Source organism: Penicillium verrucosum, assembly GCF_028828655.1.
Source record: "Penicillium verrucosum strain IBT 35672 chromosome Unknown utg000001l_segment0_segment0, whole genome shotgun sequence".
Lineage (NCBI taxonomy): Eukaryota > Fungi > Ascomycota > Eurotiomycetes > Eurotiales > Aspergillaceae > Penicillium > Penicillium verrucosum.
In genome coordinates, this window is record NW_026643210.1 from 3,729,841 (window position 1) to 3,747,471 (window position 17,631).

The 17,631-nt window shown below is 49.0% G+C and overlaps 7 protein-coding genes across 7 annotated transcripts; 5 read left to right on the top strand and 2 right to left on the bottom strand.

The window, feature by feature from the left end:
- Window positions 1–362: 362 nt before the first annotated feature.
- Window positions 363–4,443, bottom strand: atg11 (autophagy protein ATG11; the record flags this gene model as incomplete). Its single annotated transcript, XM_057214119.1, has 3 exons — window positions 363–4,100; window positions 4,164–4,275; window positions 4,376–4,443. 3 exons carry the CDS (start codon window positions 4,441–4,443, stop codon window positions 363–365), a joined length of 3,918 nt encoding a protein of 1,305 aa, XP_057076002.1.
- Window positions 4,444–4,671: 228 nt separating this feature from the next.
- On the top strand, window positions 4,672–5,577 carry N7516_001398 (centromere protein H; the record flags this gene model as incomplete). Its single annotated transcript, XM_057214120.1, has 3 exons — window positions 4,672–4,864; window positions 4,975–5,146; window positions 5,208–5,577. 3 exons carry the CDS (start codon window positions 4,672–4,674, stop codon window positions 5,575–5,577), a joined length of 735 nt encoding a protein of 244 aa, XP_057076003.1.
- Window positions 5,578–8,353: 2,776 nt separating this feature from the next.
- Window positions 8,354–8,785, top strand: nhp6 (high-mobility group nucleosome-binding protein; the record flags this gene model as incomplete). The annotated part of the gene is made up of 3 exons (XM_057214121.1): window positions 8,354–8,423; window positions 8,477–8,572; window positions 8,625–8,785. 3 exons carry the CDS (start codon window positions 8,354–8,356, stop codon window positions 8,783–8,785), a joined length of 327 nt encoding a protein of 108 aa, XP_057076004.1.
- A 174-nt stretch (window positions 8,786–8,959) lies between these two features.
- N7516_001400 (uncharacterized protein) lies at window positions 8,960–9,259 on the top strand (the record flags this gene model as incomplete). The annotated part of the gene is given in 3 exon segments (XM_057214122.1): window positions 8,960–9,006; window positions 9,044–9,086; window positions 9,098–9,259. 3 exon segments carry the CDS (start codon window positions 8,960–8,962, stop codon window positions 9,257–9,259), a joined length of 252 nt encoding a protein of 83 aa, XP_057076005.1.
- Window positions 9,260–12,080: 2,821 nt separating this feature from the next.
- Window positions 12,081–14,334, top strand: N7516_001401 (uncharacterized protein; the record flags this gene model as incomplete). The annotated part of the gene is made up of 7 exons (XM_057214123.1): window positions 12,081–12,499; window positions 12,575–13,204; window positions 13,263–13,624; window positions 13,696–13,807; window positions 13,878–13,982; window positions 14,042–14,223; window positions 14,288–14,334. The coding sequence occupies 7 exons, from the start codon at window positions 12,081–12,083 to the stop codon at window positions 14,332–14,334; spliced, it is 1,857 nt and encodes a 618-aa protein (XP_057076006.1).
- Window positions 14,335–14,811: 477 nt separating this feature from the next.
- N7516_001402 (CCDC174 family protein) lies at window positions 14,812–16,039 on the bottom strand (the record flags this gene model as incomplete). The annotated part of the gene is made up of 2 exons (XM_057214124.1): window positions 14,812–15,961; window positions 16,011–16,039. 2 exons carry the CDS (start codon window positions 16,037–16,039, stop codon window positions 14,812–14,814), a joined length of 1,179 nt encoding a protein of 392 aa, XP_057076007.1.
- Window positions 16,040–16,365: 326 nt separating this feature from the next.
- Window positions 16,366–17,547, top strand: N7516_001403 (homoserine dehydrogenase; the record flags this gene model as incomplete). The annotated part of the gene is made up of 2 exons (XM_057214125.1): window positions 16,366–16,399; window positions 16,469–17,547. 2 exons carry the CDS (start codon window positions 16,366–16,368, stop codon window positions 17,545–17,547), a joined length of 1,113 nt encoding a protein of 370 aa, XP_057076008.1.
- Window positions 17,548–17,631: the final 84 nt, after the last annotated feature.

The following is a 17,631-nucleotide window of genomic DNA, read 5'->3' on the forward strand; positions in this document are numbered from 1 at the left end:
GTATCTGAACTAAATCAATGTCAAAAAGCAAATGGGACGTGTAAGGGTCCCCAGATGGTGCGGAACGAAAAGAACAATGCAACACCCTATTACTGCAGGGCGTGTAAAAAAAAAAAAGCAAGAAAACAGTCTACGGTGCGCCACCCTCGAGTCGATAGTCAAGAGACCACAGTTTCTCCCACGGGCGAGATCGTCGACGATAGGACGTCGACCGAGCGGGAGAAGAAGCGGTGCCACTTATATTTGGTTGAGCCGATGCAGAAAGAGGATCCTAAGCCAAAGAAAAACACCGTTAGCACCCGAGGCCAGACCATAAAATAGACCCGGAAAAGACAGAAGATAAATAAGTCAATCCCTACTTTTCACGGGCCGGAGAGCAGGTCACGGCGAACCTCGTCGAAGATCGGAGCAGCCTCTCGAGGCTGTGAGCCGGCGTCAGCTTCGGCGGGGCGCACAAGATCAGTCGTGGATTCGACAGCGTGCTGCGACGGCGTGGGGGTGCCCCGTTTGGAATTTGAACTCTCGCGGCGGCTATCAAGGCTCCTGGATAGGGTTTTGGCAATGGCACCCTCGTCCTTACCACGTTTGAGGCGGATACTACCCTTGGCATCAACGTGCGCCGATGCAACTGTGCTCTTTGCTATGCCCGGTGTAGCAGGTGCACCTGGCTTCTCTTCTACAGCCTCGAGAAGATACCAACGGAGACCGTCTGAAAGCTCGAATGGATTTTCGTCGTCTAGGGAGGTGCCGTCGCTGGCGTCCCCGAGGGAGCGACGGTCTGGTGCGACACCGTTCATTGACTTGGAAAGATCTACAACTCGTTCCTCGATCTTGGTGATGCGGGCGAGAAGCCAGTCTCGAGCTTGTAGTTTGTGGGAGTCGTGCTCGCGTAGGAAATAGTGCGGCGCACCCACGTTGAAGGCTGCCCAGGAGCGAATCGCCTGATTCCTTGTGGGAAGGAAGAGAGCAAGATCGCTTTCTTTGAAGGATCTGTAGGCAATCTTGTCATGAGCGTCGCTCTGGGCTCGGTGGTATTTTTCACGATAGCCTCGGGCTTCCTTTTGCCATTTTCGGGCTAGAAGTTCAATGTCCTTGACGCGTTTAACAACCACATCACCAAATAGGGTCACGTCGAACTGAGCTAGACTTTCCATGAAAGTCGAGAATTTGGTGTCTTCATCCTCCGGGCTTTCGGCTTTCATCCAGTCCAGAAGAGCTGTATCCGGCTTCAGGGATACAATGCCTGACTGGGCGAGGCTTTCACCTAGACCCACCGATGCACTGAGCTTCGAAGCACGCTGGACAACAAGCTGACCATCTTGCTGAATGATGGTGAAACCCAATTGATCGAGCATCCGACCCAGCTTCTCAACCTGTGCGAAGAGTTGATTTGAGAGCTTGAAGGACTTGGTGCCCCGAGCTTCGTACCGTGCCACGGCCTGTTCCTTGGTGTCCGAAGTGGCCCCTGCTTTTCTCTCCCATTCTGTGGCCTGATCTTTCAAATTTCGAGCTTCACTCTCAGCTTCCGCCAGTTTCCGTGACAGCTCTGCCTGTTTCCGTTCCTCTTCGGCGAGCTGTTCACGCAGCGCTTCGGAGCCACTCTCTCCGGCAGCTATTTGAGACTGCAAGGAACTGAATTTATATCGCTCTTTGCCCAGCTCACTGGTCAAGTCCTCCGACTTTGATTGTACGTGTGAGAGCTCTGCAGTTAGTCGCGACAATTCGGACTGGCATTTGTCGAAGCTCTTTGTCCGCTCTTCTGCCTCCAACTCAAATTTGAGAATTTGTTCTTCGAGCACCTTGTTTTCAGTCATTGCCTCAGATGCATTTGATTCTGCGCCCTTGGCGTGAATCGACAGACCCTCAGAAAGAACCTCGATGGCTTTGATTATGTCGGGAAGTTCGACAGGCACAATGCCCCCGGGCGAGAGGTTCATGAAGATAGCTTGGAGGGCTTGGTAACTGTCTTGATGCTTTTGCTCCAACTCCGCTTGTCTGTGCTCCAGATCATCAATATTAGCCTGGAGGCTTTCTTCTCGCTCTTGCCGAGTTTGAATTTGTGCGTTAAGGTCGGTAATTTTCTGTGCGTCATCGGCGGAATTGACATGAGCATTTTCAAGGTCGACTTCGAGCTGGTGCATGCGATCGTCAATATCTTGTCTTCCATGCTCCCTGCTATCCATAAGTCGATCAATCTCTTCTTCCATTTCCTCAGTACGGAGTCTGAACTTCTTCAACTCCGAGTCCAGATATCGACGCTCATCTTCGAATTCGCGTTGGCGCGCTTCGAGGTTGCCTATGAGGTCCTTCTTGGTGGATTGAGCTTCTTGGTACTTGTCGGAGTTGGTTTGGCGCTCAGCGTGGGCTTCCTTATGGAGTCGCTGAACCACATCTCTCTCGGCTGCCAGCTCTGCCTCAAGCGTAACAATACGCTGGATGAGTGCTTTGTCTTCGGCAGACTGAGTGGCTGAGACTCGCCTCGAAGAGACGGATGACCGTCTGGAGAGTGTATCAGGGTGTGGAGATGCAGGTGAACCGGGAAAGTCCGAGCCGAAGGTGCCGCTCGGTGGCCGGCTGAGCTGACTTTGACGATGCAAAAGGTCTTCCAATTTCCGGACACGACTGTCAGACCCCTTGAGCCTATCTTCTAGCTTTGTTTTTTCCTCTTGCAAGCTACGCACGGAGTCATCAGCGCGTAATATAGAGCTCCGACTCAAGTCAAATACGCTGCCTTGTTTGAACGCTTTGGCCCGTCGTCTTTGCTGCCGAGTGGGTGCATCCAGCTCCTTGAGTTGCTGGGTAAGCTGTTCCGCTAGGTTGGTCAAGGAATGAGTAGTCTTTAAATCGTCGATGTAATACTCGATCTCTTTCCGAGCTACATCAGGCCATTCCTCATCCTGACCTTGAAGGTTGACTTCGATCCCTGGTGTGGTGGAATCAGTTACAGTCATAAAGTCTCCCATATTTTTTAGCCATTTTTTCCTGCGGCGTTGCTCTTCATCTCTCAAAACCGCCATCTCCTCGGCCAGCGTCAGGGAGTCAGTTTTGATCTTATCGCTCCATTCTCGCCGCCGCACGGATTCGATAAGAATCGACCCATACACCATTGGCATCTGGAAGACAGAGTAGATGACCTCAAAGGCGTTACTCCCTACGTCCAGATTGACCATTCGTGCATGGGCGTCGGCAAGTCTAGACTCAAGGGAGGAGATCGTGCGCATATGCTCAACGGCCGCTTTCTCCGCGGCCCCCCGGCGCTGCACAGCATGCTCCAGCGCAACTTGAAGCTCGACGCTGATCTCCACTAGCGAAGGAAGAAGGTCCTTGGTATGACTCAATGCAAGTCTTGATATATTGGCCAACGTTTTCTGGTTGTTGGGCAGACTGAGAACATGCTCATAATCAGACACGATCTTCTTCGCAATGGTCTCCACTTCTTCCAGCAGCCCATCCACCTCGTCAAAATTTGAGGCAAGGGCCTCGTCCACCAGTCGTTGAGTGTCCGAGGCGATGTCGCCGATTGTTTTCTCAATGTCATGGACACTACCAGCAAAGGCTGACGACACAGTTGCTGCCTCTGATCCAGCCCGTTGAACCTCGCCTACGTCGACAAAGTCACGCAGCGTTCCGGTTGGTCGATCCTTGTCCATTTTGGGCGTAGACGGGCGTCCAAGAAGAGGGAAATCTTTCCGCGCCGGGATGCTGTCCAATGTGGAAAGAGCTCGTTGCCAGCCATCTAAAGCGGCCTGCTGCTCTTCTAAAAGGTTATTCGCCCACGACTGTGCCTCCTGGAACCGATGCTCTAGGTTACCCACATGAGACTTGAGATTCTCCAGAGCCACGCCCACTGCGCGATTTATAACATCGGTTCGCTCGTTATGTTCTCGGAGGTTCTTGTCAATTGTCCCACAGCGAGTGGACAAGTCCAGTGCCCAGTTGCGCCGTGTCATATAGAGGTTCCGCCATGCCTGAAGGTCATTCACGTCTTTGAGGATAGCTGGCGGAGTACCGGGTCGGAATGGTTGGGGAGGAGGTAGTTCCGGAAATTCGACGTCGCCTGGTTCACTGACGTATTGTCGGTCATATACAAAGATCTCATTCTGCGATGGTTGCCTACGAGTTAGCACATTTCCAGGCTATAATTTATATTGATAGTCTCGCACCTCGGTAGCAAGCGTTTGTATCTTGACATTCTTTCCCCGGGCGGTCATCAATATTTGCCGTGGAGGTGGAATGGATGTATTGCGAACAATCCATGACTTCAAAGCATCGGGACTATAGACGATAGACGGGCGTCAGCTAGAATTCGGATAGTCCATTCAAACATCGATAAACAGAGAGTCGACACTATCAAATAGAGTTATTGAAGACTTACGAGGCAAATGCCACTGGATCAGCCAGGAAATGCTCCCCAGTGTGAGCAATGTAGATGTGCAACGACATGACCCCCCTCCGCACTAGGCGAGCTTAGATGCTCAGTAAGAGAGAAAAGTGAGAACTATTTCCTAAAGAAGAAGATATACGGAAGGGAAGAAAGAAAAGTATGAGAGTCCTGAAGCCCCCGATCAGGCTGGTCAGAACGTTGAAGGTTGCGGAGCGACCTCGTGTGGCCGGGGAAGCTCACCCACCGCCTCCGGTCTCATCTTCTTATCACCAGATACCTCCGCGTTCATGGGATCTACATCCATGGCTGCAAAACATGGCCAGTCGCTGCCTCACCTGCAATCTGGTGAGGTGACACTATTAGATTATTCTGCAGATGACTCTCACGATGTCGTGACTTTATCGGATAAAGAGGCCTTGGTACTGCAGCTCTACAACCAAGTCCAGGAACAACAGCTAGAAAAGGCATTTCTCGAACAAGGTACATCTGATAAAAGCTTCGCTATGCTTATTTTTATTTTTTTGTTATTTTTTGTTATTTTCTTTTGCTTTTTCGTCTGTCTTTATTTCTAATCATTTTCATCCTATTAGAACTGGAATCATTTTCGGGCGCAGATTCCGAAGAACAGCTCGCGATAGCGGAACGCGAGCTCCTCGAGGCACGATCTACTTACACGGTCAGAAGGAAAGCTGTTCGCACCATCCTCATGACCGAGCCTATTCTCAAAGCTGTTCACCTGAAAGCTGCCACCCCTGCTGAGAGGTACGTATCTATGAAAAGCCCTTTTTTAAGTTAGATCGAAGTCTAATCGAGGTATACACAGAGCTCTTCTCTGTCTGGTGAATCGTCGCGATGTGCTTGCGCTTGCACATGAGAATCTTGCGTCGGCACATGACTTGGTGATGAGGCAGCTCTCAAACCTAGAAGTAAAGAATCTACAGATCAATCGCGAAAACCAGGAACTGGTGCGCCAGCTACTAGAGCTCACGAAAGAAGATTCATCCTGGAGAGAGAAGCTTGAAGACCCCGAGCTGCTGTCGCAACTGGACAGTTTTGAAACGGACTTTCAAACGCACAAAGCTCAATGGGAGACAATGAAGTCCATCGCAAGTGCTGTGGTTGTTGCCAGTGGACTAAATTGGGCCGATGACGACATGCTGCGCGCGTTGGTGCTAGATGAAAGTGATGACTGATGTTTTTCTTTGCGACGCGTTCCGATGCCCGTCTTTTCTTTTTCTCTTTTTTTTTTTTTTCTTTACGATTCTCTAATTCCAGCCCGTACTTAGGAGCATAGGCGCTGTACAATAAATACCAAAGTCTCCGGAACATTCGATTTCTATTCCTAAGGGGGAAAGAGAAAATGGTAATTTTGAGCCGAATAATGTGGGATAATAATTATTACCAGGGCAACAGGTTCAGTTCATCAGTACTGCAATAATGACAGCTTTACACAGCGGTGTACAACACTTCGCGTCTTTGAAGTAAGGGCCTATGCTCGGATAAATGCATAACTAGCTCCCTGTATGATTAGTTAGAGATGAGATATAAAATGATTTAGAGCCCACAATACTCCGTACAGACGCGACTCTATGACGCTTTCCTGTCGGAAGGCGTGGAACTGTAGTACATTACAGGTGGATTAGGCCATACACTCAGTACTCCAATACTGCAGTATCAACGGTACTCCGTAACTATATGTACGGAGTAAAAAAGGGACATATTTGCTGAGGGAACACCAGAATGTCCACAGGTGGTCTATGCGTTTTTATGGATTTGGCAATCTCTATTGTGTACGGAGTACGGACTTTTGCTTTCAATTTCACAATCTGGCAACTCTAACAAGATGTTAGCCTGTAGAGAAGGCGTACTCTGTAATATTCGGAAGATCAATGAGCTATTCCGGCGACTTGAGCGGTAGGATCATGCTAGATAGAATATCCATGCTAAAACCTACTTATATTGGATAAGATATCCATTCTGAATTTAGCTTGTGATGATGGTGTGATCCGGCTCTGTAAGAAAGGAGTCTCAGCTTGACCATCTATTCTAAGACGTTCCATGTCCATACCGTTTTACTTTGTAACCTATCAGTCTGGACATGGATAACCAGCTAAGATAACAGCGGGGTCTCTAACTATACCATCTTCACCCCTCTCACTCTAGAATACGTATGGCTCTTATCAACGAGGTAATCAATGTCAATATGTACTTCAATGTTCCCTAGGTCCCTAGGTACCTGCCGTGTTGTCAATTGGGGTTACGCTAAAAGGGTACGCCACGCTTATGATTGAGCAACCATCCGCCCTTGCCTGAAGATGATAGTTCAATACTAACACCATTATGTACACACACACCTCCCAAGCACACTTTGCGTCTGTGATAATTAGGGTTTGCATCATTACACAAAATCCTTAACTGAATGATAATATCAATAGTTTTGACACCGAGAGCTTAAGTAAACCTTTTCCTGGGCCCTTGTTTTATCGAGTAGAGGGAATAAAGGTGCCAATGATAGTGAACTGGGACCTGTTTTCCTAGGGTTGGAAAGGTATCCCCGTATAAGTTAAGATGTACCTATGCATAACCTTGGGACTCGCGGCCAAAGCCATTCTACGCTATACCATATGGGAGCAAGTTCATAATATCCAATGTCCAATGCCAGTACCGGAGTACACAAGATTTCCCAAACTGAATATGTTATGAAATGCATGCTTGATTGTTATTTCTACCTTCTTCCGCATGTCTCTTAAGAGCTATTTTCCCGGGATTTTTATGACATACATTGTAGCCTACTTGGTACTTACAACAAAGATAGAGCTGAAAGAGTATCGATGTCTGTAGTATTATTCAATAGAATAAATTTAGCAATATTATGAAGCTATATGAATTAGTTAGAAGGCAAACACCTATGGTAATAACAGGTACGAGGTACTTGCCGAGCAGACACTTTTACTATGATGTTACCGTGTACCGTATACCTGTACATACGTTTGCGCGGTTTATTAATATGACGGAGCGCAATCCACAAGAAGGTGCCGGAATGATGGTCTCGTTTCATAACGTGTATTGAATTCTCTAATTCATTCAACTGCCCACAAAGACTCGCGTATAAAAAAAAAAATAATTAAAAAAAAAGAATATGCATGGATTCATCCATTGCAAACGATATCAATCGAATTTTTGAAGGTAAAATAGGGAAATAAAACGTAAATTTCGAGCAATCTGTTGTAAATAGTATGGTGGCCAATGTAAATTACAAGTATTGAACCATACCTTTCTCTCAGCCAGTCAGCGAAACCAGCGAAACTGTGCTTGCCTTTCCCTTGCTGTGGCCCCCCTCTCTTTGCTACTACTACGGCCCTCCCCCCTCTACTCTTCTCTTCTCTTACTATCTTTCCTACACTACTACAACTCCCCCATACAAAACTCCCCTTACAAAAAAAAAAAGGTACTGCATATCAACCCCGAGTTCTATAAATCAATACTTCTGAGGCGCATTTCCTCCACCACCACCACAACCCCCTTTTTTTCCCAGTTCTTTTGGTCCTTGGAATCCTTTATTTTCACCTCATTGCCTGTCTTTTTTTTTCCAATTTGCGCCGACCTTGCGGTCGCGCGCTACACCTTGATCTATGGTTTTGTCCACCTAACTAACATAAAAACCCACAGGTCTTTTTTTTCAACATATTCTAATTCGGGATCATCGAATTCATGTGAGTTGGTCTTATTCCTATCATCTCGAAGCTCTGTTTTCCCTCGGTCGCAAGTGGTTGACATACGCGCAACGCGTCGAGCAAACACTCGCGTCCATTCTTCTCCCCTCTAACCTCCACTCTGATTTCCTTTTAAATACCATATCAATTGCTTGTACAAACCTTCGCTTGACACAATTGCACCTTTCATTTCTCCGGCAATACATCTATTGCAGCAAAAGTCTTCAGAAATCATATCTAACTTTCATCAGTCATCATGCCTAAGGAAAGCACCACCAAGTCTACTCGCAAGGCCCCCGAGAAGCGCGTCCAGCGCCGCAAGAAGGGTAAGTCAAAGACTCAACCATCAGTCACCGGCTAATACTAACTCACTTACTAGACCCCAACGCGCCCAAGCGTGGTCTGTCCGCCTACATGTTCTTCGCCAATGACAACCGCGACAAGGTTCGCGAGGAGAACCCCGGCATCAGCTTCGGTCAGTGAATCTTCTTCTCCAGCTTACTTGTACATACCTAACATCCCTACAGGCCAGGTTGGCAAGCAGCTCGGTGACAAGTGGAAGGCTCTGAGCGAGACCGACCGCAAGCCCTACGATGCTAAGGCCGCCGCTGACAAGAAGCGCTACGAAGAGGAGAAGGCCGCCTACCTCGCCAAGGCTGAGGAGGAGGAAGAGGAGGAATCCTCTTAAATGCCCTCTAGCTTCACTTCGTCTTTTGCCTCTGGGCGTTTGTGTTTCTCTAATGGTTCTCCTGATTTTTTTTTCGGATGGTTTCGTGCACGGTTTCTGGGTTTGGAGGACGGCTGGGGTTTACTTGCTTCTGAACTGTGCCTCTTTGCTCTTATCGAGGATATTAAGTTATCAATGGGAAATCTCAACCTTTTAAATTGGTGCCAAAGTACACTTCCAAAGTAGCTCTAGAACGATTGTGTAAGAAAAAGTAAGCAGGCAAGCAAGCCTTAACAAACTCATTTGTGGGGATGATTCAAAAGTAAGCTTCAGTCTGTTGTGCAAGGGGTTTTCTCCGCGCTGTTCGGATTGACGGCTCTGATTCTTGGCTGCCGAGCTTCGGGGAAGCTTCGGGAGCTCTCCAGAGCTCCTGAGCTTTTTTGCCCCTCAAAATCCCACGGGCTTCACCGCCTGCGTCATTCACCGCCCCAATAATCCGGGGTCGAAGCTCGAAGCTTAACCTTGAGTTTGTTTCGAATGCTGTGGGAATCTTCCAAGCAACGTTGCTTCGTCCGCTAACTATGGAGTTTTATCGGAAATTCCCAACCCCAGATCAAAGTGGAAGTCAAACAAAAGTCAGCAGAAGAGCCATCGTGGTTGGTCACAAAGGCATTGTCCAAGACTACAATGTATGAAGAGCCTACAGCTATCTTGGGCTGAGGGTTCGTGAAACTCCGATCCTAAACCCCTGGGCCTCACCCAGACCCTGGTGAGGTCTTTTGGGAATGGCCGGGATCAGCCATATGTCCTTAGGGCTAGAGCGAGTGAATACATGCTTATGCAACATGGGTGCGGGTTACGACGATGCGATTACGACATAATACAGTGCGATGACACGCGGGGTATGAGGATACGTTACAGGCGCAAAGTCACTCCTAAGTGTGATCATTATACCAGACGGTTACACTTGGGACCCACGACGAGACCGGCAGACAGCAGGGCGACAATACAATACGATGATAACACAGGGCTCATGGGGCGCCGGGGGGGAGGGTGTGCTTTAGCACTACCGGCGCAAGACAATGAGTCAATTATATGGGAGTCTTGAAGCCGGGATAGACCGGTGAATCGACAAGCTTCAGCGAGAGGTTTGCTAGGCACCGTACATCAAACCCTTTCCATGGATTTTTATGCGTGTCGATGATTCTATAAGCAAGAGTCGGGCATTTGTCTTCAATCCTGCTGCGTCCCGTATACCGACCTCTCGCCAATGTATTCACACGTCCCAATCATCAGCATATGCTAGATCTGGGACTCTTTAATACGTTGGTGGCTTTCGATGAAGTCATCAACGGAGACTCCGTAATCGCGATGGTCCGGCCCATGTTTATAGTGATCTCGGTAAGTATCTATTTACTCCTGAACGGGATTTGGCTGGACTTGTCAAGTTATGCGCGAGCATTGTGCATTCGGACTGATCCCGATGAACCCAATCTTGTTTCATCAGCATAGCCTCGATGTGTGGTTTATTGGGACATACGTATCAGACCACGTTACCACGACAACTCCAGCCATGAAGGTGTGATAACATATACGCACCATTCAATGAGCGGTGCACATGAAAGCAATGCTAGTATAGCCAGACAGGAATGTCTAGCAGCGATGCTTGTTTCATGGCCATGTTGCGTTAATATGACTACTATGACTATGATCGAGGCATTCTTTTCCTGATATAATTTTGTGCGGCGCCTGAAACTAACAAAGCCTGGAATCTCCTACGTCGAACACCCAAGGTTCCCGTGAGCGTGGAATGTTGTACTTTTAGGGTGTTGAACGGTCCATGCGGTTGATTTGCTGGATTCAATACCCTATTCGATGTCTTTCTGTTGTTAACACTTGCTATCCATCACGCACTAGTGGTTTTACGGCTGTAATGAGTAAATCAGATGTGAAAAACTACAGGGTCGATGAGCTTAGTGCAATTAGGAAACTGCTTGCAATTAATCGCCAATGCTCGACTTGGTTATATAACGCCGGTTTCCATAGTGACAGTTTTGGCCCCAAACAGCCTCAAACAGTCCTAATAAGCTCGTTTACGCGAGTTATGTTAGTGTTAATATGTTGTAGCCCGTTCTAAATTCACATTTGCATATACTACCAGGTAGGTATATATATAATCCATTGGATTCTAGGCCGCGATTGGTAACTTTCCCATTCCGTTTTAGTGCTAAACTGTTGATTAAATCGAACTCAGCAAGGCTAGCTGTTTCTATTAACCGCCTCTAACTCCCACTTCTACCACATAACCAGTTTCCTAGACTGCACTTGTGGCGGCGTCTCGCCTGCTGGACTAGGCTGGTCCATCATACCATCACCCCCCCAGTCGCCTCGAGCAGGAAAGAAACCATCTCATCCAGCGCTCTTGTCCAATCAACGAAACGTGGGCCTCAAGGCCCCCATTTCTCGTCTGCCTCGGCAAAATAATTCCCATCACTATGTATTCATGTAAAGCTGTATTCTCTTTTACGTTGGTGAAACTAACATCAGTGCCTCGGCGAAGTAGGAATTTAGCCATAAGGTGCAATATTGTGTCGCCGCTTCTATCTTGTTGGTTTATTTTGGCACCGCACGATAGAAGGGTGTCTATCAGAGCGGTCGTGTTGGTGCTGCTGCTTAGCGACTATATATATAGACCGTGGGCTGTGAAGTATATAAGTCCGAGAAAGGAGCATATTTTGCTAGAGACCTTGAACCGAAGGCAACCCCAGACTCCCTGTACGCTGTGCGCTATACTCCTATGATTGGTCTAAGTGAGGGGCATAACCAGGTAAGACTGAACGGTTCTCCACATTTAGGGCTGGGAAATATCCTGTGAACCATGGGATCTGAGTCAATCTTATAGCTTATAAGAGTATACTTATATGTTCCTATCTCCTATATCCTCAACAAGCGGTCTACCTAGGTATAATTGAGAGAGAATGGAAGATGATGGAAAAGACCAAGACTCCACTAAAGCCCCGCCATTCGCGCGTGAACACGTCAGGTCTTTGGACGCAAGGGAGAACCCTGAGAGAGCCGCATGGCCTTTTTTTTTCTTTTTGTTATTTTCCCTTGTCTTTGTTAAATAATCTTAATTGTTCACATGTAAGCTTATTGGCCTATTTAATTCCTAATTCTTTTTCTCCGTAGCCCCTCTTCGAGAACCCTCCCCACCATATCCCTTCCCCCTCCCACCAAAAAAAAAAAAAAAAAAAAAATACAACATATATAAACCCTCCCCCCAAACGCTTTATGGCCTAACCCTGTGGACTACAAGATGGCCCAGGCTCTGCGCGCATCTCGTCAGAGTGCCGACGACGTGGCAACTGGCTTTTATGCATTCCGAGATCCCCTCCCAGAACATATGGGCGAAATCACATCGCTCATGTCCGAGTTATACGCAATCAGCTCATCCTTGTCCACCTTGGAACGTCTAGCTGAAGATCCCCGAAATCGCCGTTATTTCGAACTGATCAAACCCGATTTGAATGTCGTGCAAGCCAGTTTCACATATACCATCGAGGATATCGGCGAGATTTTCAGAGGTCTCGATGGCCCCGATGCTAGTTCCGCGAGATACAAGCGCACTTGGGTAATTATGAGCCGCTTCTTTTGGGATCAATCAAACTATACCCTGGCCACCCGTCTAGCCAAGTATAAGACGATCTTTAAAGAGTTCAATGACTTGGTAAGAGAGTAGGTGCTCCGCCAAAAAGATACCAGTAGAAAAGGCACATATGTGTATATGTACTTATTTACGGTCTTTATTAGGGGTCACTATACCTCCTCGCTTCTTGTCGGCCTCGTCAGTGGATTTAAGACTTTACTCTCTATACAAGATGGTCGGTTTGCTGCACGCTTTGAAGGCATGGCGCTCCGTCCAAATGACTCGCCTACCGGCAACCGTGCGAGTCCCCCGAGCCCGGTCAGGGAGCGGCCAGTGAGGGATCGACCAGTGAAGGATCGGCCGGTGAGGGATAGGCCAGTGAGGGATCTGCCAGTGAGAGAGCGTCCGCTGAGGGACCGCCCAGTGAGGGACCGCCCAGTGAGGGACCGCCCAGTGAGGGACCACCCGGTAAGAGATCACCCGGTGAGGGACCACCCGGCGAGAGACCACCCAGTGAGAGACCACCTAGCGAGTGACCGGAATGCACGACGGCAGAGGTCATACGAGCGTACTCGACCGCCGCATATGTCTCCTCCGCCGATGTCATCTTCCTCCACCACTTCTTCGGATTTCCCGCCTTCTGTACCGGATATCCCACTCTCGCCGCTTACGTCTGTATCTGCAACGACGGCTACTAGCCACTCGAGTGACCCCGATATTATCAAAGAGCACTGGGCCAAGGATACATTTGGCTCTAGTAGCACCAACACTCCTCTACCATCTGTCAGAGAAAAGTGAGTTATCGATAGGTTGTTTTGCTTTTCAGCATTTTGCTAATATATTTGGCAATAGGTCACAATGCCGCGGAGAACCCTATCCGGGTATTAAACAATTAATCAAAGACAAGGGCTTTGAGGAGCTCCTTCAACTGCAAGTCGAGAATATTTACCCCGTTGGAGCATATATTTTAACACAGTATAGATCCCTGAACGACGAATCCGATATGCGCGTATCCTTCTACCTAAGAAGAACAGACTATCGCGTCCGAATCCTTTGCAGGGAACCCCACCGGACGGGGCCGAGTGACTACTACTGCTTGCCGCTTAATTTACTTGAGGTCTTGCGAGACGGCTCTTGTCTCCGAATATGCCGACGGCGGAATCGCGGGACAGAGCTTGTTCTATGGACGCAATTGAAGTTCACCACAATGGAAGGTCAGTAGCGCGCATCTAAAAGCTCTGCATTTGGCTGTCGAAGCGACATGCTTACAGTTTTTATGTTGTAGATCTGGTGCTATTCCATGGCACATTCCTTGCCTTGCGCTCCCAGGATGCGGGCCACCCTGTCGGGGAAATTTTAGACTACGAGCTGGCACAGGAACAACAATGCTTTGGAGGGTAAGTAATCCTCCATACCAAGAAGGGAAATTAAGTGCACAGAGGGAGGCTGATATCTGATATCTGCTAGCACAATCACCGACGATGACTATGTGCACGCGCTGCGTGTATACAAAGACACGGTGACTGGAGCCGTTAGACTCCAGGCCTCAATCCACCTAGGCGATTTGAACCAGTATGTCAACTGTCGATTGAACGAACTAAACATTAAATGGCTAATAACAATGAACGCAGTACACCCGTCTGGACTGCGTTTGTCACCCACAACCTCGGGAAACGCAGTTGGCTTAGGTCGTACGATTCGAAAACGGTGATTTTGCGCGATGTCAAGCCTGTGATATTTATGTCTGTGGATGATTATACACCCCCGCAGACGTTACATGGTCAACATGTCCTCGAGTTCACAAGCTCTTCTGGTAAGTAGTTGGATCTGAAGGGAACCCGACTTCGAGTGTTGTTGACTGATTGGACTTTGTTTAGACGCCAGTGAGTTCTTGGATGTCATGGATGAATTGGGTGAGTTATGAATGTGACTGTGAGGGAGGGGGAATTGCAGTTTATAATTGGAATCTCTGTTCTGGCATAATGAGTTATGAGTTATGTTGATATGACTGCGATGATTCAAGATTTCAGAAGCCGTGGGTTGCTTCCTGGTAGTTCTGATAGTTTTGTCCTCCTTTGGATTTTCTTTTGCGTACAGCAGGCTTCAAGTTCAGTTCTTCGCCGTCATAGCAGCCCTTACCATTGGCTACACTGTGCAGCTAAGGCACCCTACATTCCGAAATCCTCGGGTCCATCGAATTATACAGACACGTAGACTATATTCAATCAAATCCATTGTTTGAAGTAAAAGCGCAAGTTAACTAACGAGGGGTATCACTCACACATACGAAAAGAAAACGCAAAACAGAAAGCAGAAAGCACATTGTCAATGAAAGCGCGGGCAAATGCGATGGAAGGATGGTTGGGCATCACCTGCCACTGCGTAACACGAAGCAAGAAGCCTAAGAAGTCTCCGTGTCCTTGTCCTTTGTAGATTTAGCGATATCGTCTGGGTCAGGATACACCGTGACCATGTACCGTCGCCACAGTGGGCATTTAGTCACGTCATACGGGACGTCTGACTCAGGGTACAACCACAATGAGGGCGGTGGTTTAGGTGGAGGTGTTACTTTTGGCTTAGGGTTGCGTTCGGCTTCAAGGTCCTCCAGGCGCCATCTCTCCCTCCTCTCCTCCTGAAGTCTGTTGATCTCTTTGAGTCGCCACTCTTCATGAGCCTTGCGCTCAGCCATCCGTTCCTCGTCCGTTTTCCGCTTAAATAAAGTCTCCTCGCGCAGAACGCGGAGTTCTTCCATCTGCTGCTTACGCTCCTCCTCGTCGGCGGAGAAATGATAGAATCCAGTTCCACGGTTGCGAACCTCTGTTTCGGCATCGTAATGCTTCTTTTCTGGCGGGGTAGGCGAGCGGTCATGACGAGCAGCGAGGTGGGACATATGCGACGCAATGTTGGCATCGGGGTTAAAGGCCTCTGTCTGAACGGTCTCTCCGTAAATCAAATTTTCAGGACGAGCAGGACGCCAGCGTTCCTGGGCAGCTCTGCCACCGGATGCTTCCTCTTTGGCGCGGGCGGCTTCGGCGGCTTCGGCGCGAGTACCACGGCGAGAACGGCCAAGATCGTCTTCGTAGGAAACAATGGATGCATTGTCATCATCGGATTCATCTTGCTTGAACGACTGCTCGTTTGCATGCTTCATATCGAAATCAACCAATACATCTTTCTCCTTGCGTCGTAGTCGGGCTAGGTAGGCGTCCGGGTCGGATGGATCAACTGGCATGTCATCATCATCACTGTCACCAGCAAGATGCAGTCCCTTTTTCATATCCTCGTAAAGGCGTGCTTTTTCCTGCATGCGGCGTCGAGACCGACTCAGCGTGTTGGCGTCAACGGATCCAATGTCCTGGGTGCTCCTGTGGACTTGCTTGAGCGCCCTGTTGTCATCCGCGAGATCGGCAGCTGCGCGCTTCTGAGTGCCTTTGTTGTGCTTTGAGAATATATCTGACTTTGGATGCTTGGAGGGACGGTGGCGCCCGCGCGACGAAGACGAGGTCGCATCTTGGGCGATGAGTGAAGAGAGCTGAGAGGCGAAGGCGAGGCTTGAGGTGGAGGTTTGCTCAGTTTTGTTTTTTTCTCGATCGGGGTTGCCCGTAAAGGGAGTCCTGATCAGCAGGCATGATGGTGTGAACGGGTACGTATTGTGTAATGTCAAGAAGGAAGTTGCCAGTTTCACGAAAGTTCAACGTCCTTCAATGCTATCCGCTTATCGATAAGCCCAATGGGCCCAATCTACACCGCCAAATCCTTTCTCAGTTTCTGCCAGTCGTTGATGACTAAGGCCGATGTTCGGGGCAGCCCCGCACCCCCACTACTCAGGTAAATCGATCGCGTCGTGACTCAATTGATCAATCCTTTAATTTGATCTGATATTGAACTCTTAGTTGAGAATCGGGAGGTTAGATTGATCAAAATAATCAAAAGAAAAATTTATAAAATCAGCATCATGTCCGCTAGCCCTATCTACCTTGGTGTCATTGGTAAGTGACCCCCACTACAGTGCTTGGAAAAGTCCGAATCAATTGAGTACTAACGATATGATGGATTAGGTGTTGGAGGCGTTGGCACTGCCTTCCTCCAACAGCTTGCTCGTTTCCCCAATGCGCCTCAGCTTGTCGTCCTTGCCCGTTCCTCCCAGACCCTACTTGCTCCTACTCCCGCCTATTCGCCCGCCATCCCCGCCGCTGACTGGGCCACAGCTTCTGCTGCACCTTCTCTGACCAAGAGTGGTGCCCTCCAGGCTGAAGAGATTGCCACATACCTTGCCGCAGCTCCTGGCCGAGCTATTTTGGTCGATAACACCTCCGACATCAGCCTTGCCCGGCAATACCCCACATTCCTCAAGAAGGGTATCTCGGTGGTGACCCCCAACAAGAAGGGATTCTCCGATGACCTCTCCCTGTGGAAGGATATCTTTGCCTCTGCAGCTGAGGGTAAGGCCCTCGTGTACCACGAGAGCACCGTCGGTGCCGGCCTGCCCGTGTTGTCCACCCTGAAGGACCTTGTGGCTACCGGTGACGAGGTCACCCGCATTGAGGGTGTCTTCTCTGGCACTCTGTCCTTCCTCTTCAACACCTTCGCCCCTGCCTCAGGCTCTTCCGATGCTCAGTGGAGCGCTGTTGTCGCCCAGGCTAAGGAACTGGGCTACACCGAGCCGGATCCTCGCGATGACCTGAACGGCATGGACGTTGCACGCAAGCTGACCATCCTGGCCCGTATTGCTGGGCTGGAGGTTTCCCGCCCCGACTCTTTCCCCATTGAGTCGCTGATCCCCGCTGAGCTCGAATCTCTGCCTTCATCCTCGGACGGCATTACCCAGTTCATGACCCGCCTCCCTGAGTTCGATGCTCAGATGGCCAACATCAAGGACACTGCTGAGAAGCAGGGCAAGGTTGTGCGCTATGTTGGTAGCATTGATGTCGCTGCCAAGGCTGTCAAGGTCGGCCTGCAGTACTTCGACAAGGACAGCGCCATCGCTGGTCTGAAGGGCAGTGATAACATCATCAGTTTCTACACCAAGCGCTATGGTGCCAACCCCCTGATTGTCCAGGGTGCCGGTGCCGGTGGTGATGTTACTGCCATGGGTGTTTCGGCCGATCTTATCAAGGCTGTCGAGCGCCTGCGCTAAATGTTGAGTCTTGGAGACATAAAAAGATGAACCCCAAAATTTGACAATGCATATAAAGTATAAAGAAATCACTTCCCTTGGCTC